The 24,669-nt window shown below is 42.9% G+C and overlaps 1 protein-coding gene across 3 annotated transcripts in view; it reads left to right on the top strand.

The window, feature by feature from the left end:
- GNAS (GNAS complex locus) overlaps positions 1 to 24,669 on the top strand; it is a 331,291-nt gene that overhangs the window by 238,951 nt on the left and 67,671 nt on the right. For all 3 annotated transcript variants that reach the window (XM_030211103.1, XM_030211104.1, XM_030211105.1), the window contains exon 5: positions 9,031 to 9,128. In XM_030211103.1, coding sequence (XP_030066963.1) covers positions 9,031 to 9,128 — 98 coding nt within the window. The remainder of the gene's footprint in view (positions 1 to 9,030; positions 9,129 to 24,669) is intronic.

The following is a 24,669-nucleotide window of genomic DNA, read 5'->3' as shown; positions in this document are numbered from 1 at the left end:
TTTTTCTATTCTGGTTTTTGTGCAACCTGATGCACTGGAACTAGGTACAGTATATTAGGCTTTCTTAGCGTCGCGACACCCACATGGGTTAGCTATTTTTGGCTGCTGTTTTGAATTCATCTTACGAATGTCCATTTTCATTTCCTGGAGAAACACAAAAGGATGGCTATTTTTCCAGATGTGTTACAGATTTGGAAAAGTATTGCGCATTTTCTTTCGCTGACCTTATTCTTTGTGCTAAAGATGCCCACAGGGAGCAGCAGGCTTTAGCAGACGAGAAAAGTTTGAAGGGATTCTCTATATTACCAACTAAACCACAAAGCCAAACTTAGAAAGTTAAAAGTTAATTCTCTTGATTAGTGCTGCTTATAGATTTTTGTAGATTTTGCTGCATTATCACGAAAGGAAAACATTTAGACTAGCAAATATCCTGTGTAAATGGCTTGTCCACTTTTCACATTTTCTTTTTTGGTGTTCATGCTTCCTCTCTTTCTCCTTCTACCTCCCCAGACTGGCTCTGGTAATCCTCTCTGGCCCAGGAGCTGGTGGAGAGACTCTTCTGGGAGAGCCTCTGTAGTACCGCTCATTGGCCAGCAGGAGCCGCTGTGATAGAAGTAGCTGCCTTCCTTCCCTGGTCTTGAGAACACCATGTCAGCAGTGTGCCCTGACCTTGATTGGTGGTAACCGGGACTATTCTTTCTTCCGTTATTCATTTTCTATTCAAAACAAAACGGTACCTGAAAAATTTTATAAGGGCATTATTTCAGTTTTCTGACCAGTATGATGCAGCTTAGTAACATTCAGATTCTGTTAACTCTAAATGACAAGTTTATATAAATAATTATGGTTTGAATAATGCAGTGTTATACAGAGTCCCTGTCCCTGGGAGCTCAAAATCTAATCAAGGTAGATAAGGTAAAAGAAGTTAAAAAGGTAAGCTCATGTTGGGGAAGATCTAATGGAAGGTTTAGAGTTGCCATTCAGTCAGGAAGGGGTAACTTTTCTGTTAATTATATGAGGAATTATTTGAAATTTCAGAAATTATTAAAGACATGGCTATTTGAGGAGAATGTGCAATCCTGCAGATGATAGAGTACAGTACTGAATTTAGGAACAGGAAAAGGACCAATTAGTTTCGTTTCTATTCCCAGTGTTTATATCCCGCTTGGAATCAAAGCGGGTTACAAAATACATGAATTACCATGAACACTTATATGAGTGAAATGAAAAGTCTAGATACTGTCTCTGTATTATACCGATGAGTTAGTCTCTGCATTAGGCTAATGGGAGTGTTGGGGTTTTTTTTTTTTTTTTTGTGTGGTTTTGTTTTTTTACAATTATTGTAAACCACACTGGTCAATACATGTACAGGGGGAGCAGTATTTAAGAATTGAGGGGTCCTTTTACAAAGAAGCGCTAGCATTTTTACAGCACGTGTAAATGTTAGAGGCCCATATATTTCTGTGGGTGTCTAACATTTAGTGCACGCTAATCATTAATGCGCACTAAAACCGCTAATGCGACTTTGTAAAAGACCCACAGAATGAGGTATCTTAAGAGTTAATTTAAGAAAACAGCCAGCCCCTTGATTTTTCTTGCCACTGAGGTGGGTAGGATGGAGGGGGAGATTAGAGAGCAAATAGTAATTACCACTTGTGTAGCTAGCTAGGGTAGTGGGCTAATAGGAAGTTAAATGTGTCTTTGCCCAAAGAATTTTTTTTTTTTTTTTGATTTGCGAAATGTAAGAAAAATAGAGGAAAGAAAGAGTGGGCAGGGCTCCTAGGTGTTCTGTAGAGACAGCATGGTCTTTTTAAATCTAGTAAATCGTAAAGCAGTCCGTCTCCTCTTCCACTCTCCTCCTCAAGTTCTCACCCCACCTAGATGGGCAGTAGAGGGCCTTTTAACGCTTTTTGAGTTAGCCTATGTCAAGTAACTTCATTACTATACCATGAATATCAATATGTATCACTACTCTTGCAGAAGATTCAAGCTAGTCATTTTAAAACTAAGGGGCCATTTTACTAATGGGCGTTAACACCTAATGTGTGGTTAGCGCACCAAAAAAGGCTTACCGCAAAATGCGTTAAAAACATTTTGCCTGTTAGTGCATGCTAACCTGCACATCGGCTATTTTTCAAAATACAGTACAGTCTTGATTATACGACATAAATGGAACCGACCCGCCGTCGGATTACTGAGAAACCGGATAATACGGAAAACGCTGCATAAACCCCTCAATGTATAAACAAAAGCATAGAGTTTCTTATTTCAAAACTTGTTCTAAAACAAAGATTTTTAATAGAAATAAATGTGAGGACGTCACCTGGAGGCCTTTTGGATGGTCGGATAATCGAAACTGTACTCTGTTATTTGGAGGGTACTTGCAGTGAGTGGAGAATGGAAGCATTAACCAGCTTGCACGTTCATATTACCGCACGCTAACTGGCTAATGCAGAGTTAATGTGGGAGCACTTGCCAGGTGTCCTGTGTGTAACTTTTTAATGCTTTCGCGAGCTAATGCAAACATGAGTGAATGGGGAAAAGGGCAATTAAAAAGCCTGCGGAGGCTGGCTTTAGCGCACGGAAAAGACCTGCATTAAAACACGCTAAGGGGGAAGGCCATTGGTTGGTTTTTTTTTTTTTTTTTTTTTTTGCATAATTTGCTTTGTATCTGTAAGCACAATTATTAGTATAACTGTTTTGGAAGTATCATGATGCTTGCTGATGCTTACGTTGATTGCTCTACATAATAAAATGATTTGAAAACATAAAACACGCTAAGGTCAGATTCTGGTATGGTTTAGTAGAAGGACCCTAAGATTCTTAGTTGCTTTGTCGAGGTACATCTCTTATGGTTACTTATTTTGGTTCAGTTTTACAGACATAAGTAGTACAGTTAAGAAGCTTAGGCTCACGATAACCTTTTAAAGCCAGATTTTTGATGTTGAGGTGGTTTTTATTATGGCTGCAAATGAGGCCTTCATCCTTGAAGCTGGCTCTATTGTTTTAACTCAAAGGATTATATAGTTTGTGTTGGACAGACTCGACAGTCTTAGAGTGTGTGCTCCATTGAGCAGGGACTGTATTACATCTGGAAAGCATGTGGTACGTTATACAATTTTCTAAAAACTTAGGAGTCCTTTTACTAAGGCACGCTTTTAAAAGGTGGCCCACACTAACTTTTTTGTGCTGAGACCACCTTTAGCACGGCAGTAAAATGTCCACGTTTGGGGGGGGGGGGGGTTGTTTTGTAATGGCCACTTGCTAATTTCGTCATTAGTGCATGGCCTTTACCATGGGAGCCCTTACTGCCACCTATTTAAGCAGGTAGCGTGCAGTAATGTGACCGTGCTACTTGATTAGCGCAGTTGTGCCCATGCTACCCGATTAACGCGGGCATGCCTGCTCTCCGTCCACCACCTGTGCTGAAAAATAATTTTTCAGTGCAAGATTAGCATGCGCTAAGCGGAACACTACCGCAGGACGCCTCAGCATATCCCACAGTAGTGCTATTTACCTTAGCGTAGCAGCAGATGAATCCAGAAACTGATGGATTGTGTCCACCTACCAGCAGGTGGAGATAGAGATCACTGAACTGAACTCAGCCTTATAGAACGGACAGCGCCTCCCTCAGTATTTAGAATCTCTGTCTCCATCAGGTGGTGGACGGCTCCACTTCAGCTCCTGGATTCTTCTGTTTGGGGGTGCTCCTGGCCTAGCTCTGCTAGCTCAGTCGAGTTTAAGGGTGATTGGCTGAGCAGTGCCATCTTTGAGGGTGTATCCGGCGAGCCCTTTGCCTGTTTTGTGCCTGGACCCTTCTTCACAGACTTGTTTGGAAAAACAAAAAGACCAAAACAGAGCATTTAGAGCAGCTTGACCCCTTAATTGGGGCAGCAGGGCCAGGGAGAACAGCTTTGGAGGCTTCCCTGGTGTAGGATCCCTATTTGGGACGGAGACCCGAGATGAGCATTGCAGAGGAGAATGGTGAGTGTACCGCTTTAAATTGCCTCACGTTCTCGGGTTGCGCTATACTGCCGGTTTTTCTCATGGCTGCAGAGGCTGTGAAATGGTGTTTGCGGTGTGGGAAACGGTGGTCTGCGGCTGGGTTATCTTGCTGAGGCCTTTCTCCTCGCTGATAATAATTTTTACCGCGTGAGCTTTGATGATCCCGCCAGTGTGTTGGCTGTGCAGGAGTCAGTGGTTGGCAGGCAGCAGGCCCGTTCAAATCCAGGCGTTATCCTGGACACACTGTCTTCACAGAGGATGCCTCAGGGCCGGTTCCTAGGGGAGAGGATCTGTCCAATTTAACCTCTATCAGGTACAGAAGGCTAGAAAATCTCAAAGCAAGCACACTCTTTTGAAGCCAAAGGCTAATCATCCACCTAGCTGCAGCCAAAGTCAGAAATGTTTCCTTTTGCCTGAGAGGTTGGGCTCGCGTCTTTGAGGACATTCAGAACAGTTTATTGGAGTGACTGAACAATCTGATCCTCTGGACAAGTATGTTTTTGGAGGCACGCCAGATGCTGGCAGAGGCCCAAGAGTTTGTGGTAGGTGTGTGTATCCAAGATGGCGTCGGAACTTTTGTCCTAAAGCAAGCGTGAGATAATTTATGCTTATGCTTGCTCATCTGGAAGCATAGATTTCTTTATGCCGAAGTTATTGACCCTTCATTTCTAGGGTCAGATGTGCCACCCACTATTTTAAGCAGCAGTGCTAACGAGCAAAAAATGTGAACCACAGATGTGTGTCTTGAGTTTTTTTTTAAAAAGCTTTTCTGTTACACAATTATGTGATGCTATTAATTAAATCATTTGCAAGCAGTCGCAAGGTAGGGCCAGTGTGAAGGGAAACCCAAATCACAGCCAGAAATGCCAAACCTAGAGGCACAATAAGGTAATGACTTGTCAGAGTAGTGTGTCACACCTATACACACACACAATCCACGTTTGCTCAGCAGTGGGAAGGGAGGTGTTTTGAACTTAGAGGCTCAAGAATTCTTCTGCACCATAGTCTGTTGCTGTAACTACCAGGCCACTCCTCCACTTTTTGCAGTCCTAGTTCTAATACCTCAGTAAACACATTGTAGACAGCTGGAAAGAGGAAGTCCACACGAAATTGGGCTGCATTTATTTTTTTTCACTGTGTATAGGGAGCGTCTTTCCTTGTATTTCTTCCTCATAGTTGTTTTGTTTAATTAGTTGGAGGCATTTGTATGAACTCATGAAGTATAGCATTCCAGACTGACCCTCCATATGATGTCATCATAGTAGAATGTATATATAAATGCTCAATGTGTGATGGCTGTATTCAGGCGAAGGCCACTATGGTATATAACATAGTAGCATAGTAAATGACGGCAGATAAAGACCTGTACGGTCCATCCAGTCTGCCCAATAAGATAAACTCTTTTTTTTTTTTTTACATGGTATGTGATATTTTATATGTATACGCAAGTTTGGTTTTTCCTTCCCTTTCTCAGGGCACAGCCTGTAAAAGTCTGCTCAGCACTGATCTTGAACTTCACATATCCAGTTACGATCAGGGTGTAGACCATAGAAGTCTGCCCAGCACAGGTTTTGCTTCCCAATTACTGGCGTTGCCACCCAATCTCTGCTAAGATTCTGTAGATCCATTCCTTCTAAATAGGATTCCTTTGTGTTTATCTCACACATGTTTGAATTCCATTACTGTTTTCATCTCCACCACCTCCCGCGAGAGGGCATTCCATGTATCTACCACCCTTTCCCTGAAAAAATACTTCCTGACATAACTCCTGAGTCTGCCCCCCCGTTCAACCTCAATTCATGTCCTCTAGTTCTACTACCTTCCTGTCTCCGGAAAAGGTTTGTTTGCGGATTAATACCTTTCAAATATTTGAACGTCTGTATCGTGTCACCCCTGTTTCTCCTTTCCTCCAAGGTATACATGTTGAGGTTGACAAGTCTCTCCTCGTACGGTTTGCAACGCAAATCCCATACCATTTTTTTGTAGCTTTACTTTGCACCGCTTCCAGTCTTTTTACATCTTTAGTAAGATACGGCCTCCAAAACTGAACACAATACTCCAAGTGGGGCCTCACCAACGACTTGCATCAACACCTCCTTTCTTCTGCTGGTTATACCCCTCTCTATGCAGCCTAGCATCATTCTGGCCACGGCCATCGCCTTGTCACATTGTTTCTTCACCTTCATATCCTCCGAAACCAACACCCCAAAGTCTCCCTCCTGAGTCTGTATAAATTCCCTATACTGTATTAATAATGGAACTCATCCAGATAGTACCATTCAGTGAAATGAATAGATGCTCATGGTTACTCTCTGACCAAAACATGCCTTTGTTTAAAGGGTAGTGGCAGCTCCTCACAGAAGAAGGCAAATTACGCTCTCTTGTGGACTTTCAACAAGTCTTTTCTTTAACTGCATCACTGTGTCAGTGGCCTGGGCTGGGAGAACCTTAGCAAGGATGTTCAAGACACTTTAAATGAGGCTTTATCGCTGGGCTCCCAAAACAAAGTTCCCTTGGCATTTCATCATCGCTATTTGCACACAACTGAAGACCTTGATTATGGCCTCTGTGCTTGCTGCTCAGTGGTCTACGGACTTAGTGGTGGCTTTGATCGTTGAACAAATCCAATCTGTGCTTTTTAGCATGCAGCGGTTCTGTGTGAATGTTCTACTTTGGGAGTTACAGTATAAGGTTGTTCTGCGGCTCTACCTCTCTCCTTTTTGAGCATTTTGGGCTTCAATTTGCCCATCGGAGGCTTGTCTCAAATGCCTCTCTTCTGCTGATACCTCAATTCACACATTTTGGCACTGTCCAGCTATTCAACAGTTTTGGTCTCAGATGCTTTATCAGGCTGCGTCTTACTGGAAGCACCCATTGACTGACTTCTCACTTTATCTTTGGTCTGTTTTCTCTAGCTGCCCCGGTACCTTCTGGATTGTGTGTGGGGGGGTTATTTTTGCGTAGAACAATGCTTATTGGGGGGGGGGAGCCATTTTATTATTCTGGTTAGACTTTGCTTCCCCTACCCTTTCCCTTTGGTCAACCCAATGGTTCACCTTTTGTAGATTGAACGGCTAACTGTTCAAGATTTTTCAGCTGCCAATGGGTTGAAGGTTAATGCATCCGGAAGCGCTTTTGGGCTATCTTGCAGACGCATTCTTGATCAATAAGCTTACTGTGCTACCTGCTTTGTTCATGATGAGTGCTTTTTCTTCTGCAGGGTGGAGAGGGATGGGGGGTGGGGTGATTGCTCTATATCTTGGTTTATTCAGTTGCAAATGAGTTTGATGTTTGCTGGCTAAGTGATTTAAATTTAAAAGGATGTGGAATTACATATACATTTCTCACACAGCTTCTGTCCTTGTAATGTTGAGGATTAAGGATAGTAAAGTGATGATGGTAGTTAAGGACCCTAAGGTCTGTCTGGTCTGCCCACTTCATTCCTAGTATACTGTCATAGGCACCAGTTACCTTGTGCTTTCCAAACAAGGACTCCTCCATTCCTGTCCCAGGCTTTCTTGAATTTCTGCATGTCCACTGATTGGCCATTCCATGTATGTACCATCCTTTGTGCAAAATGAATATTCTCTGTCCCAGTTTCCACCCTCCTGGAGCCTCCCTCTTCATTTCTATGACAAAGTGTGATTAAAAAAAAAAATCACAAAGACGGAGGATGGGGATGGAAGATTGAAGTCTTGAAATGGTGGACAAAAAGGGTATGGCGTTTGAGCCAAAAAACCCTGTAAGAAGAGATGAACTGAATGCAGGGGTGTATCCAGCCCTCCAATTTTGTAGGCGCCCAGAGGTGGACTGGGGGCAACACATTCCCTCTGTTCCCCCCACACCCCCAGTACATCAAAAATACCTTTGCTGACAGGGATGCTAAGGCCCCACCAGCCAAAGAAATTCACTGCCAAGCTGCTCCCCTCCTCCTCGTTCTGCTGGAGGAAATGGGTAGTAGGCATGCCTCTAGCCGCCGATGCCAGGACTGCCCGAGCATGCTTAGCTCTTGCGTGAACCGAGCATGCATGAGGAATCCTGGCATCAGCAGATAGAGGCACGCCACCAACTGCCTGTTTCCTGCAGTTTCAAGAGGAGGAGGGGAGCAGCTGGGCAGTGAATTTCTTTGGCTAGTGGGGCTTGGACATTCCCGCCAGCCATTTAACAGGTACTGCATGTTTGGAGAGGGTCCGAGCCCAAAGTTTGTGTGTGTGTGGGGGGGGGGGGCATGCCCCCCACAGCTACACCACTGCTCTACCACTGCTCTAGAGGAAAGGGAAGATGGTGGATATGATACAGACATTTGAATGTTTTGACAGGTATTAATATACAAAAAAAAAAACGTTTTTAAAGGTATTAAAGCTATTGTAGAATTAGAGAACATGAAATGAAGCTGCAAGGAAGTAAACTTAAAAGCAACAGGAAATACTGTTTCACACAAAGGGTCGTGGATGACTGGAGTAAGAGAACCTCAAACATATTTGGTTGTTAGCCTGTTCAAAAAAAAAAAAGGGGGGAGGGTCTGAAAGTAGCCATTGTGAAATAAAATCTGCTTATTTGTCATGTGTGTCAAACTGTGGGCATAAAGCCATCTGCCCCCCCGTAGGAACATTAAAAAAATTGCTTGGAAAAAGTATTTTTTAATTAATATATTTTTTTTAATTAAACTTTAAACATAGTACAACAAAACATTAATAACAAAAACACCCCAGTCCCTCACTGGTTGGAAAAAGCATTTTAACTTGAAACTTTTCAGTCTGGTATTTCAGTGCCCTTTTACCCCCAACTCTTCTATAAAAGTCCCTTATAACTGGCATAGATCCAGTAGGCAGATTGGACATAATCCCTTTCACCCTCCCCCCAAATCTCACGCTATCCTTGAATTCCTTTTCCAGTGCTGTGGAAGTTCAATGGACTGCTTTTCCGCAGGAGATGGAATAGTTCAGCACATTTCTAGGTGTTCATTTTCTGTTACTGTGCTTTCTTACCTTTCTTCGATTTTGTTTTTTCCTCTCTCTCTTTTAGGAGTTCTATGAAAATACAAAAACGCTTTGGCATGATGAAGGTGTGAAAGCCTGTTACGAGAGGTCCAACGAGTATCAGCTGATTGACTGTGCACAGTAGTAAGTGACACTGTTTTATGTTTAGAATGAGAAACAGGCTGGGTGTTGGTGAGACAAATTCCTTGTCACCTGTGTGAGAGAAAAGTGTGTTTATCAAGTCGGTTATAAATCACAATACATAATTACCTCTACGTATCCCACTTCAATGCTATTTGTTTCTGCCTGGATGAAGGATCCAATTTAAACTTCCATTTAACCGTGAATCTGGATTACATTCTTTGGAAAGCTTGAATTGCCCAGTCAGATTGCCATATTCAGACATCTGCAGTGTAAACAGGGTTGTCCCACGTGGTTTGTAAACAGTTTGAACTGACCCAGAAGAGCTGTAGTTATTTTCAGAATGACTAGTTAAACAGTTGTTGCTCTGAGTAATTGTAAGCCTTCAGTCGAAAGCAAGGTTTTTGCAATTGCTGTACTTTGTTCCCTTAGACACAAGGATGCCTTCCAAAAGCGAAGCAGGTAAACTGTTCATTTGATGCGCAGTGGGTCCTGTAGAAAGGACGAATTCTGTTTAACGCAGGCTTTCACACTGAAAAATGTGTTTTCTTGTATCAGTTTGTAGAAACCTGCATTCAGAAGAGCTGGATGTAAGACTGGTCCCCCTGCTTTCTGCCCTGAGATATCCAGATCGGATGTCCTGACTTAATTTTACTGCTCTGCCCCATCTAGCAGAGTGTTAGCTTCAATGGCTAAATAATAGTTCTTCCTCTCCACCCCCACCCCACCCCTCCCCAAACTTGTTTTTGGTTACACACATAGTAACATAGTAGATGACGGCAGAAAAAGACCTGCACGGTCCATCCAGTCTGCCCAACAAGATAAACTCATATGTGCTACTTTTTGTGTATACCTTACCTTGATTCGTACCTGTCCTCTTCAGGGCACAGACCGTACAAGTCTGCCCAGCACTATGATTATAACTGCATCATCTATCCATCCCCCCCTCCCTTTTTTGGGCTCATTGGATACTTTTATATTTCACTTATAGTGATACAGTAATATTTTGCTTGTACTGCCCTGATATAAGGAAGGTGGTTCTCGTTTTGTAAAGGTAGTCAAAAAATGTATTAGTCTAATAAAAAAAAAAAGGTATCACCTATTTGTGTGGAATAAGCTCTGAAGCTCAGGGACCCTTCTTTAGGTGCATCTGTACAGAGCTGAGTACATAAGTGGAGTATAAACCCCGAGGCCAAATGTACTTTTGGATTCTAAGTGTGTAAAATACATGATGCATGAACTTATTTTATTGGGGGGGGGAGGGGTTACATTACTGAGCTTTTGAAGGGCTAACTATCCCCTGTAGATCAGCACTCTCTCCTCACAAAGGAAATACCGTATTTTTCGGACTATAAGACGCACCGGACCATAAGACGCACCTAGGTTTTAGAGGAGGGAAATAGGAAAAAAAAATTTTTTCCTTTTTCCCTCCTCTAAAAACCTAGGTACTCCGGTGCGTCTTGTCCGAATCCCTCCCTCCGAGTTCGGGATCGCCCTCCCCCCGGCCCTGTCACCACTTCTCCCTACTCACGCGATCTTCCCTGGTGGTCTAGTGACGTCGGGGCAGGAAAGAGCCCCCTCTTTCCTGCCCAGCGCGCTGCTCTCCATCCTCCTGTATGCATTGCTGCCTGACGGTCTCGGCGAGATTCAAAATGGCTGCCGAGAGTTGAAGTCTCGGCGGCCATTTTGAATCTCGCCGAGACCGTCAGGCTGCATACAGGAGGATGGAGAGCAGCGCGCTGGGCAGGAAAGAGGGGGCTCTTTCCTGCCACGACGTCACTAGACCACCAGGGAAGATCACATGAAATGGGAGAAGTGGTGACAGGGCCGGGGGGGGGGGGGGGGAGAGGAGGTAACCCTGACGGCGATCCCGAACTCGGAGGGCGGGCGGCCTGCCAGCCAGCCAGCCAAATCTACCTTCGGACTATAAGACGCACCAGGGGCGTATCTGGAATCCGGCGGTAGGGGGGGCCAGAGCCAGAGAGGGGGGGCACATTTTTGCCTCCCTCCCCCCCCCCGCCGCCGCCTCTCTCCACCCCCTCCCCGCCGTCAACCCTCCCCCACTGTTTACTTTTGCCAGCCGAGGTCAGACCCGCAATCTCCATATTTCGTCTTCCTCCGTGGCCATGTGCTTCAAGGAAGTAACGCTGCAGTGCTGATTGGTTGAATCCAGTTCGGCGTCTGACGTCGCAGCGACGTCAGACGCCGAACTGGATTCAACCAATCAGCACTGCAGGCTGCAGCGTTACTTCCTTGAAGCACATGGCCACGGAGGAAGACGAAATATGGAGATTGCGGGTCGGACCTCGGCTGGCAAAAGTAAGCAGCGGGGGAGGGTTGACGGTGGGGAGGGGGGCCAGGGCGAAATCTGCGGGGGCCCAGGCCCCTGTGGCCCCACGCAGATACGCCCCTGAGACGCACCCCCCATTTTCCTCCCAAATTTGGGGGGAATAAAGTGCGTCTTATAGTCCGAAAAATACGGTATCTCCCAGATTATTTTGCGCATACCACAGTAATGAACCCGACTCCTATGCCAGGGTATATTACAGGCCAACTGAATTTCGATTTTAGATTTGGCAAAGGCACCGCTGACCCGAAGGAGCTCAGAGATTATACTTTATTCTTTTGGCAAAACTACAGAGCATTTATTTTGTGGAAGTTGTATAAACTTTTCTAAAGAATTTCTTCATTTGTTTTTATTTTTATGACACTATGGTATTGCTTTTATTAAAGGCTACTTACATTTATATTTGCTGCAACTTTGTACCGAGGGGAGGGAGTTGAATTTTCAGTGTTGCATAAGGTTTGTCACGTGATTCCCGCACATTAGGATCTGTTTCTGTTACTAGTCAGTTTTGCAGTACTAGAGTCCCGAGTACATATTAAAGAATGTTGGAACTTGTTTCTGGGACGTTTTGAAGATTTCTACAGTTCTGTGGGTGAAAGGCATATCAAGATGATATCCACATGCATGTAACAGCAGCTAAAAAAAAATGTTTAGAGTCTTTGGTACAGATTTAAAGTAAACTTTTTTCACAAGCAGGAGCCATGAAAGCATTAACTCTGCAAGGAGGTAAAGACTGAAAGGGGGGAACGATGTTATTTTCCTGTTCCATATAGCTAAGTTTGGATTCTAGTGAAGCAGTTAACTGGATTATGAAAATTCTGGTCATGGGCTGTACCTCCTTGCCTCTCAATTTCTGCTCACAGGTGTTCTGTATAGAGTTGGGTTTTCTCTGCGTGTTTGCAGCCGTTTTGTATGTGTAGTTGGGCTGTCGCAGCACGTTTGCAGCCGCTTCACAACTTTATGTTTTCAAATTATACTTTGCTTTACTTATTCCCACAGTTCTACAATTTGAAATGTCAGAAAGCCCCTCCCTTTGTTGTGGAATTCTTTATCTAAAGACAAAGAAAATAGCCCATTCCACACTCTTGATTTGTGGCGTTAAAGGTTTGTTCAGCTCACCACTGAATCTTTGTATATTGCAGAACCAAGGACTCCTTACTGTATGTGTTATGTAAACTGCATGAAGCCCCACCTTACCCAAACCAAGCCTGCATCAGTTTGAAGGATTCCTTTCTCACCTTTCGATATAGGTTTATTGCAGTCATTCAGATTCGCCCTCTGCTGAATCAGTGTTTTATTGTAGTCTCGGTGAGTGGCAGATATCGGGTGTTATTGTTTGATAACATGGTAACATTGTAAACAACGGCAGATAAAGACCTGCATGGTCCATTCTGTCCACCCAACAAGGCAGCCAGAGTCTCTCCCTGCAGGTTATGCACCTTCATGATTAAATAATGGTATCACAAAAAAGGCAGTTGGCAATAACTGATGGGAATACATAGAGAAGTGAAATACACCTATTGGGTACATCAGTTTATTCCAGCAGCATCACCAAATTAGTAAAAAGCTATAAAACATCAGACGAGGGCGGGCCAGGGAGGGAAGTCCGAAAGGAAGCAATCAGCTGTTGCCTGCTGCAGCGCCTTCACACACAGGTGAAAGGCACTGTGAGGACCCGGTGGCAGACGGAGGGGGGAGGGGCGGGGGAGGAGGATGGTGGGGAGGCCGGGGCTGCGGGAAGCTGTCATTACAATGCAGGGGGGAGTGGCGATGGTGACCTCGGGGGGGGGGGGGGGCTGAGCTAAACGCGCTGTGAGAGACTTCCAGGTCTCTCAGCTGAGTGAAGCACGTCCATAAAGCACGTCCCTGGCGAGCACTTTTTTCCCCGATTTTTTTTTTTTTTTTTTTTTTTTTTTGTAACATTTATAGACGTTTTTCAATGCCACGCGGCCCTAACGACAGGTACAGACCTCTCGTTAGATTTTCCAGCGTTAAGGCAATCGGAAAAGGTTAGTGCATCTCATTACAATAGGGTTTCTACACAATTTGCTCATCTGCATTCCATTTTCGTTAGCTGCTACCGTCGTCAGAAAATGGCTCGGAGAAGTCTTTAGTGCATGCCAGGGTTTACTACTTGCTCATTAATGGCTCGTTAAGTTTAGTGCATCTGGCCCTGAGAGTTGAATAGGTAATTGAATTGTCCTGTTTTGTTAGATTACTCTACTTATTTAGCAGATTGTTCCAAGGGGGTCTTTTACTAAGGTGCACTAGCATTTTTAGCTTGCGCTAAACGCTAGGACATCCATTAGAATATAATGAGTGTTTAACACGAGCTAAAAACGCTAGCCTACCTTAGTAAAAGACCTCATAAGTCTCTGTTAGGGTTTTATATAAATAGTAGTTTAGAGTCTAAGGGGGCCTTTTACTACTCCGCGTAAGCATCTATGTGCGCCAAAATGGAGTTACCACTTGGCTACTGCGTGGCTGTTGCAATAATTTCATTTTTGGTGTGCGTCCGATAAATAATTTTTATTTTCTGCTGCACATATCGGACGCACTCCAAGTGGCATTTGGTGCGCATAGGTCATTACCGCCCAGTTACCGCTTGAGACTTTACCGCTAGGTCAGTGGCTGGTGGTAAGGTCTCAGACTCAAAATGGATGCGCGGCAATTTTGATTTTGCCGCATGTCCATTTTCGGCAAAAATCTTTAAAAGGCGTTTTTTACAGGTGCGCTGAAAAATGATTCTGCGCACGCCCAAATCCCATGTCTACAGTACCGCAGACCCTTTTTCAGCACGCCTTTGTAAAAGGATCCTACTTTAGTATTTTAAGTCCCCACACTTCTAAGGATTAGGTTTTACACACAGGAAGACGACTTCTACTTTTAGCCTGCAGTACTGCTGAGAAAAAGTTAAGGACTTTGGTAGGGCTTTTTCTGTTTTCTTTCTACAGGTGCAAATACATCTGCAACTGCAGTATGGCTGGGAAACATGTCACCAAGCTGTTGCCCCAGTTACAGCTTCTGCCTCTGTGTAGACAGAAAATGTGATCCTAAGATAAGGGCTGGTTCCGTGTGCATGTTATCTTCACCTTGAATCCCTAATCGAAGAAGAACTGAAAGAGAAGGTGGCAAGATTGAGAAGCATCTGTGAAAATGAGAAATACATTGATGAAGTGCTTCATGAAGCATCAAAGATTTTCAGCAGTGGGGAAGAAGCTGTGCTGAAAGAGGACAACTGGACTCAGATCACGAGACGCTACAGTATCAGTACCATGACTCCACCTGCCCTCAAACTCAACAACCGATATGCAGCCCTGGAAGTGGAGGTGGTGACAACATCCCAGAGAGCGGAGGAATTGGAGCTCAAAATCCTCAAAGTTGCTGGATCAGTGACCACTAAGAGGAGAACGGTAGTGGGAGTTGGCGATTCTCTTCTGAGGGATACACGATGTCCTGGGAGGTACTGTCTGCCAGGTACCAAACTTCCAAGATGTTAGAGCTTGCCAAGACTCAAGCTTTATCCAGTGCTGCTCATTCATGTTAGCACAAATGATATGTTCGGAAGGGTACTTAGCATTATCACAAGTGACTTCATGGCTCTAGGAAAGAGGGTGAAGTAAACAGGTGCACAGGTGGTGGTCTCATCTCTTCCTATTGAGGGTAAAGGCCAAGCCAGATAAGCTTGCATCCTGGAGATCAGCAATTGGCATCATCAAGAGCGTCTTGGCTTCTTGTACCATGGGATGCTTTTCCAAGGGCTGCTGAGCAGAGATGGTATCTATTTATCAAAGAAAGGAAGAAGTGTCTTCAGCAATAGACTAGCTAACCTACTAAAGAGGGCTTTGAACTAGAAATGTTGGGGAAGGGTGATCAAAAGTCCCCAGGTAAGTACAAACTCTTAGGCAAGTGAAGCATTAAATACCTCTACATAAATGGGGAAAAAGGGACAATGTCTGTTTTAGATCTTGAGGCTGTGATGGAAGTGGCTGATTTGGATTTAGTGGCAATCACAGAGACATGGTTCACAGAGAACCATGACTGGGATATAGTTACACCAGGTACTCTGTTCAGGAAAGATGGTGTAGGAAGAAAGGGATGGGGAGTGACATCCTGGTAAATATTAAAGATAATATTAAAGCCACACAGTTCCAGGACCTACAGGGTAAGGAAGAGGCACTGTGGGTCAATCTGGAAAGAGGGAATGGCAAATGTATTTATTTACATTGGTGTGATATACAGGACTCTTTCATAGAAGACATGGACAGAGAATTAATTGACATTCAAAATATAGCACTGAAAGGGGAAGTACTACTAATAGGCAATTTTAATGTGCCAGATGTTGATTGAGGTATCCCTGTTGTGGGATCTTTTAGAAGTAAGGAAATCCTAGAATCTCTGAAGGGGAAATTCCAGCAGTTGGTAATTGAACCCACACAGGATGTAGCCATTTTGGACTTGCTTAATAATGAGGAGAGTGTTTCTGATGTTGTTGTAGGTGATCATCTGGCATCCAGTGATCAGCAGATATTGTGGTTTAATATTGATAGGTGTGGAGAGGGTTCATACAAAAGTGAAGGTTTTAGATTTAAAAAAAAAACTGTTATTCAGATGGGGGTTTACCTCAAGGAATTGTCTGGATGGAACATCTGGAAGAAGTTGGAAAACAGTGGGCAAAACTGGAAGGAGCTATTGTAAGGGCAGCAACCTTTTTGTAAGGAAAGTAAATAACAGAGGAAAAGGAGGCCACTTTGGTTCTCAAAAGTAGTAGCTGAAAAGGTAAGGAAAAAGAGTTTAGCCTTTATAAACTACAAGAGATCACAGAGGAAAACAAGCGACAATATCTGGAAAAGCTAAGAGAAGCTGGTAGATAGTGAGGAAGGCAAAGATGTAAATGGAAGAAATAGCCAATATGGAAAAATGAGGCGGGGGGAGACATTTTTAGATATGTTAGGAGGAAGTGCAAAAGTAGCACTGTGAGACTCAAAGGTGCAGGGGAGAAGCTGATAAAGATAGGCAAAATTGCTTAACAAATATTTCTGTCCTGTCTTCACAGCTGAAGAGCCGGGAGCAGGACCGCAGAAGACAAAACACAAATAGGAATGGAGGGGTAGTAGTCCATGAATGGTTTTCAGAGGACTGTGTTCATGAGGAGCTGGCTAAATTAAAGGTGGACAAAGTGATGGGGCCGGGTGGCGTACATCCGAGAGTACGGAAGTTACTTCTGTGGGAGTTCTAGCGGCTCTGCTGACCTTTTTCAATGCTTCTCTAGAGTCGGGATGGTCCTGGAGAACAGATGTGGTCTGTCTCCACAAAAGCATAAGTTAGAAAGAGGTTAGGAACCACAGGCCGGTAATCTGACTTCTGTGGTAAGTAAATTAACGGAAATGCTTTTAAAACAAGAGACTAGCAAAGTTTTTGGAATCCAGTGGATTCCAACATAGTTTCACTAGAGACAGGTTTTGTCAGACAAATATGATTAATTCTTTGACTGGGTGACCAGAGAGTTAGATCAAGGGAAGAGTGCTAGATGTGGTGCATTTAGATTTTAGCAAAGCCTTTGACACGGTTCCGCATAGACGACTAATAAATGAACTCTGTGCCCTTGGTATGGGTCGTAAAGTGACTGATTGGGTTGGTAGCTGGTTGAGTGGAAGGCAACAGAGAATAGTGGTAAATGGAGCTCCTTCTGAGGAAACGGATGTTACCAGTGTTGTGCTTTAAGGTTCTGTTTGTGGGTCAGTTCTTTTTTTTGTAAGCGATATTGCTGAAGAGCTGTCTGGTAAGGTTTGCCTCTTTATGGATGGTACCAAAATCTGCAATAGGGTAGACAACCCTGATGGTGTGGATAACATGAGAAAGGACTTAACAAAGCTAGAGGAATGGTCTGGAATTTATCAGCTAAATTTTAATGCTAAAAAATGCAGGGTCATGCATTTGGAATGCAAAAAAACCTAAGGGAACGGTACAGTTTGGGGGGGGGGGGGGGGTGAAGAACTTTTGTGCACGAAAGAGGAGTGGGACTTGGGTGTGATCATATGTGGTGATCTTAAGGTGGCCAAACAGGTAGAAAAGGTGACGGCGAAAGCTAGAAGGATGCTTGGGTGCGTAGGGAGAGGAATGTCCAGTAGGAAAAAGGGGGTGATGCCCCTGTATAAGACTCTGGTGAGACCTCATTTGTACAATTCTGGAGACTGCACCTTCAAAAAGATGTAAACAGGATGGAGTCTATCCAGAGGGCACCTACTAAAATGGTCAGTGGTCTTTGTTATAAAGTGTATGGGGACAGATCTCAATATGTATACTTTGGAAGAAAGGTGGGAGTGGTTGGAGCACTAGTCTTGATATCCAGAGGTACATATACCTCTGGATATATACACACACACACACTAGAGACATTTAAATACCTATGTGGTATTTAAATACATAGGAGGTGAGCCTCAATTGAAAGGAAGCTCTGGAACGTAAAAGGGGATAGAATCGGAAGTAACCTGAGGAAATACTTCATGGAAAGGGTGGTGAATTCGTGGAATGGCCTCCTGGTGGAAGTGGTGGAAACAAAACAGTATCTGAATTTAAGAGAGTTTGGGACAAGTACATAGGGATCTGTAAGGGAGTGATAGGGAGAGTAGATGGCATAGGATAAGCCATATGGTCTTTATCTGCCTATATTTTTCTCTTTCTATTAAAAACATTTTTTTAATCAAAATGCAGCACAAGGGTTAACAGTAGTTTAGAAAAAAATCATGCAAACCAAAAGGGGATGTAGCAAAAATGACCTACCTCTTCTTTCTGCAGTAACAGCATAGTGAGCAGTTATTTTCTGCAATGTGAGCTTTTTGTGATGCTAAAAGGAAGGTTTATAAACTACTAGGTTAAACTGGTCGTATAGATAAACAATTGGTGGCTCATTGAGATCATAATTACCACTCTAATTCTTTTTTTTCCACAAAGTTTTCACTTTTCAAATTATTGCATATCATAATTCTACAACAATGGAGCAGTATTACAACCCATAGTCCAGAGAATCTTTTATACCAGGCCTTCTCAGGGCTTGACATGAGGGCACCACAACCATTTCAATATTTGGGACATCCATAATAAATATGCATGAGATCTATTGGTATGTACTCGATCTGTTAAATTTAAATTTTGGAAAAAAAAAACTGTGGCATTTAAAAATCAGTGGTGGAGTTCTGCGAAGGGCTACTAAAATGATACCGGGGATGGGACGACTTCCCTATGAAGAAAGACTAAGGAGGCTAGGGCTTTTCAGCTTGGAGAAGAGACGGCTGAGGGGAGACATGATAGAGGTATATAAAATGATGAGTGGAGTGGACCAGGTGGATGTGAAGTGTCTGTTCACGCTTTCCAAAAATACTAGGACTAGGGGGCATGCGATGAAACTACAGTGTAGTAAATTTAAAACAAATCGGAGAAAAAATTTCTTCACCCAACGTGTAATTAAACTCTGGAATTTGTTGCCGGAGAATGTGGTGAAGGCGGTTAGCTTGGCAGAGTTTAAAAAAGGGTTAGACAGATTCCTAAAGGACAAGTCCATAAACCGCTACTAAATGGACTTGGGAAAAATCCACAATTCCAGGAATAATATGTATAGAATGTTTGTACGTTTGGGAAGCTGACCAGATGCCCTTGGCCTGGATTGGCCGCTGTCGTGGATAGGATGCTGGGCTCGATGGACCCTTGGTCTTTTCCCAGTGTGGCATTACTTATGTACTTATGCCCTGGTGTGTGAACTACTTCCTTTGTGGGGAATACCAATTTTACATTGTAAGAACTCCCAGAGAGAATTTCTGCAAAAGTATTTAGAGGGGAAAACAGAAACAAATTTAATTATTAAAGATACAATTCTTATTTAAATATTTTACAGTGATTCTTTTATTGTGTGATTTTTGTCCATACAAACTTAGGATAGTTTTTGTCAGTTAAGAGCCACAAACTGATCTGATTTTTGGGATAAACAAAATAATCAAAGTATCAATGCCTCTCGTTAATATTATGTATTCTGAAAGCAAAACTGGTTAGCAGTTTTTGAAAACCAATATTGATTATCCCTAATGTGTTCCAGACACATTACATAGCTAAATGTATGCTAAGGGTTAATTTTACTGCTTTGGCTACCCCTAGGCACTCACCCCCCCCCCCCCCCCCATCCTTTAACTAGACTTTGGATCACCCCCCATCACCAACATGCATGATTTTGGCAGTTAAAATGGAACCATCCTAGACTCCTAGACCGCATTTCCCGCAGGGGATGGAGCCACTAGTGTGAGCGTCAAATGACTTAATCTACATGTTCACTCAACATGTGATACTACTGAAGATAGATTGGAGGATTGGAGATGTGCACTGAGGAGATGAGAAGGATGTGATTTCAAGGTCTGAAGGGGAAGGATTTTTGCCAGTATGAGTGTGAACTGGTAGGCCTATGAGTATATCCCTCTGATGTTTTCAAGCTATGCATCATACAGTAGAGTTTGAAACCAATGCTGGATCCTAGTCCGGTACTTAATGTTGACTTGATACAGTCCATTGCTTTCTCTGTTCAGATGTCCTTGCACATTGCTGGCATTTTTTGAAGCCCACGTTTGACATTGTACAGTGCCAAAAATAGTGCCAAACCCACCCACACATCTGAGGCAAGTCTTTAACCAGAAGGTTCAGTGAAGCACAGGAATCCTTTAGTTTCTTGTGCAAGCAAACGAGGTTTAACAAAGAAATATTTTTAAAAGTTAAAATAAAATATGGTAAATATTGTTTGAAGAAGATCTGAACTAAGCACTGTTCATTACATCTCACAAAAATGTTTAATAGGAGGAGAGAGGAAATGTGTTATGAGTGTAAAGTAATATTTATTTGTTACATTTATATCCCACATTTTCCCACTTATTTGTAGGCTCAATGTGGCTTACATAGTACCGGAGAGGCGTTACATACTCCGGTGTAAACAAATACAAAGTGGTGATGTGGTAAGATAAAGTTCATATGGCACAGCCACACTAAGGAATCATACAGCAGAAGAGTTGTGTTATGTCCATTACGTTCTTTAGTTTTGTTGTGTTGCAGAGATCAGGCATTTAAACAGGTTAGTTTTTAGTGTTTTCCGGAAGTTTAGGTGGTTGTTCGTAGTTTTCAAGGCTTTTGGTAATGCGTTCCACAGTATGTGTGCTTATGTAGGAAAAACTGGACACGTAAGTTGATTTGTATTTGAGTCCTTTGCAGCTTGGGTAGTGCAGATTTAGGTACATTCGTGTTGTTTCAGATGTGTTTCTAGTTGGTAGGTCAATACTATTTCAAATTGAACCTGTTGGTACGAGGCAATACTTTTATTTCATTTTACTCAGAGACAACATTTTATGAGCTCCATTGTCTGTCAGTATATTCTGTGCAACTACCGATCGACCCCTGATGAAGGCTTTTTTAAAAGCCGAAACACGGACCGTGTAGGGTCCCTAATAAAGTTTTCCTGGAGCATCTCACCCCTTGTCTCGGATTGATCTCTTGAAGTTGTGTTTTTCCACTTTTTTCTCTTTTGTTGAACTTTTGTGGAAACTTCGAACCCCTTTTTGTTTCTGCGGATGTATCCCGGAGCTTCACCATAGGTAATTTTGTGAATCAGAGTGCAGATTTTGAAAGCAGCAGTGCGTTCTTTGCTTGGGAGCCAGTGTAGTTTTTCGCGACAGGGTTTTGCACTTTCAAATCACGTTTTTCCGAAGATAAAGCCTAGCTGCTGTGTTCTGGGCGGTCTGAAGTTTCTTTAAGGTTTGTTCTTTGCATCCTGCATAAATATGTGGGTTAACATCTTAATACTAGGAGGAGTGTTCTGTTTTTCTCTGGATTTTTTAAAGATTTCATATTTCTTATCATGCGGACATTATTGGAAAATATATATTTGAGCAACTGTTACACTATCCCTTACAGAAATTTAAATAATTCTTTCATTTTTATTGTCCATAAATGGTACTGATTGTTGGAACGTGGATTCAAATTCCCCCCCCCCCCCCCCCCCCCAAAAAAAAGTCCATAAAAATTCTGTGTCCATTGGCTTAGTCTCAAGTGCATGGGATGAATTTCTGCATAGCAAGTCCACAGCATAAAACCTACAATAGAAGAAAAATATGCGTTTAAAAAAGAAATTTGGAAAACTTTCAGTAGAAGACTTGTTTTTATGGATAAAAACATGGTTTTCAACCCCATTCAGCCAATCAGATAGGATTAAATAGAGCTGTATTACAGTGATGACATCAGAAAGCCGCTACGATGACAGTACAATGTACAGAGCAGAGAGGCCTCACTCTCAATATGAGAGAGGTAGAGTATTCAGGATTTCTTAAAGGGCTTATCCATACTTGGGAACGTATTCTTGGAAACAGTGAGTCCATAATAAGGAAATGTCCGATTTCTTGAGGGAAATTTTATAACAAGGAGCCTGTTTTTGGCTTATAAAATGTTGGCACAAATCCTTAACTTTCCCCATGTATACTTAAGGCATAACCGGTTATCAAAGGCCTATTATTGTATAACTATGTATTGTAACCATGAAAAAAGATGATAAAATTTACATTTTGATGTGTGTGTGATATATATGCACATGATAGCCTGATAGATAAAACTTTCATTCTGACTAGTGGCCACAGGAGGACGTGGGACCCTTTTACCCAGCTGCAGCAAAAGGGGGCCTGCGCTGGCATCGGCAAGTGTGTTTGGCGCGTGCTGATGCCCCCATTTACCGCAGCTAGTAAAAGGTAGGTCTGTTTTAAAGAAATGGCCATGCAGCAAGTGAAGCACTTGCACTGTGATGGCCATTTCGGGTGGGGGGGAGGAGCACTTACCGCCACCTCAGGGCTCCAGCGCTAGCCCGGCTGTAACCCCATGCACTGCCCGATTACTGCCAGGTACACACCGGTGCTTATTTTTGTAGCGCTGGATTATGGCGGTGCGCTGGGGGTGGGAAGCACTGCTGGGCTGCTGTGGTAGCCTGGCGGTACTTCCTTTTTAGCAAGCGGGCAACCACGTTGTAAAAGGGGCCCTTGGTTTTTTGGGTGTCCTGTCATTCGCAATCGGTGATCAACTTTAATCTGATAAACCGCTAATTCATTTTCTTGGCAAATACAGACTGACCCATGAGACCTTATAATGATAAAGTATTGACCTCTGAAGGAGAGTGGTTTTGTAATCCTTGAAATCAAGGCCTCATTGCTGTTGGAGTTAACTATTCTCACCACCTCTCTCCTTGGGGGAGTGGGGGAGGGACCACTGCAAAATGAAAATATCAATCTCTTGACTTCATGGAACAATCCTGAAAAACAAAAATGTGAAAACAACTCAGTACTGAACTGCCCCCATACAGGGTAATAATTTTGTTCTAGGAAAAAAAATACAATCAGAAATTTTGTTCAGTGCATCCCATGATGAACCCTTTATAAGGTGAGATTTAGCATTTATTTTGTATTTCCTGGGCATCTATTAATGTGTTCAAGGTTTTCTGTACCATTGGTTTTGGTTTAAAAATAGTACACTGATTCATAAGAAAATTCTGACAATTAAGAGCCCTGTATGACTCACAATGAGAAATGACCGTTTTCCTGAGCTAGTAACTTTCAAATTTCGAGACTTTATTTTTTTTTCTTTTACAGTAAACATGGGGCGTTAAAATGTGTGTACCTGGCTAATTTTTTTTTAACGTTCTACTAAAGTATAGAGCCCCACGGAATGATCTCCAGAACAATGAAAATTCTTGATCTCAACTTGTTAGCTTCCATTTGAAGGTCATGAAACATCCAGAATATATGTTGTTTTTTGTTTTTTTTTGTGTGAATTGTTTCATGGTTTTATAGTCTTCCTGTGAAATTTCTCAGGTACAGAATATCATCATGCTGGCCAATTTTGCTAACTGAGGAAGGTGGATGAGAAAGCAGACACTGGTTAAAGAAAATGAAAAAGCAGCAAGTCTGTGGATGATTATCTGCTGTTCAAAACAAATGTGCAGCAGTCCTTGTAGGACCAGATCTTGAACACTTGAAACCATCCTCTGTTTTGCCTTGATTTCATGTGGTCTAACCTCAGCCATGCCAGGTCTGCTCACAGGGCTGGTGTTGGGCCATCCTAGATTATAGAGATGATAATTTGCAAGTGTGTCCCAAAACATCTAGACAGGTTGTGCCACCTCTAGGTTTGGGGCCACATCTGGTCACAGGGCAAACATGGCCAGTGTGCAGGGTGAAATGTGCAAATCCACTTGGACCAAGTAGTGCTACAAAAAAGAAAAAATGCAGGTGGCAGAAAGCAGGAAGTGAGCACTCTGACCCATCAAGCCAGGGTCGAAACCCAGTATGGTGATAAGGGAACACTGTATGTGTGCTACAGAAACATGAACAGCATTCTCCATGTCATTTCACATCATTTTTACCCCCTGAAACAGTGTTCACCATTTCCAGCAGGCTGCACATCTCTAATGCTTGCTGTTTTCTGTACAAGTTGATTATACTCTAGACACCATATAACGTAGATGTTGGGGAATAAGATATCTGGCCATGTTATAAGTGAATCCATCTTATTTCGGGTCTCCTTCCTACAGCTAACATTTGAGCTGTATGTTTTCACGATGGGGGCACTGACCAAGCCACCTATCTTAAGAGCTGTTGAAATGCTTGAAGGAAATTTGGCACTACAAAAGGTGTAACAGACATCAGATTATGTACGTTTTTAGCATTCATATTGTATGCTTGAAGTGACTCTTAACAGGTGTTCAAGTATTAGCTATGGAAAAGCGGTGGAGCTGTGATAGAGCAGGTTGATTGTCTAAATAAGAGAGCTTGATAAATAAAATCAGAAAATCCATGTAAGGCTGGAGAAGAAAAGACCTGGTTATTCCGTAGAGTAGTGGAATTTGGAATATGCATAGGATCTGGCATTACAAGGCTCTGAGAGTACCCCTCCCCCTCTTTCCATGTGCATTTCCCTTCCCCCTCTTTCCTATCAAGACATTGCAGTTCTCCCTCCTTCCCCTACTTGATGTGTAGTTTTTACCTCTCTTTCTTTTTCTATACTTTTTTTAGTCTGTAAGCCGCCTAGTTGGCTTCGCTGATAGGCAGGATAGCAAGTACTCGATAAACTTGATATTTATCAATATATAGCTGCGAGGACCTAAAAGAAATTCTACAGAGGATAAGCTAA

Source organism: Microcaecilia unicolor, chromosome 8 (genome assembly GCF_901765095.1).
Source record: "Microcaecilia unicolor chromosome 8, aMicUni1.1, whole genome shotgun sequence".
Lineage (NCBI taxonomy): Eukaryota > Metazoa > Chordata > Amphibia > Gymnophiona > Siphonopidae > Microcaecilia > Microcaecilia unicolor.
This window is presented reverse-complemented; position numbering and strand designations above follow the sequence as displayed.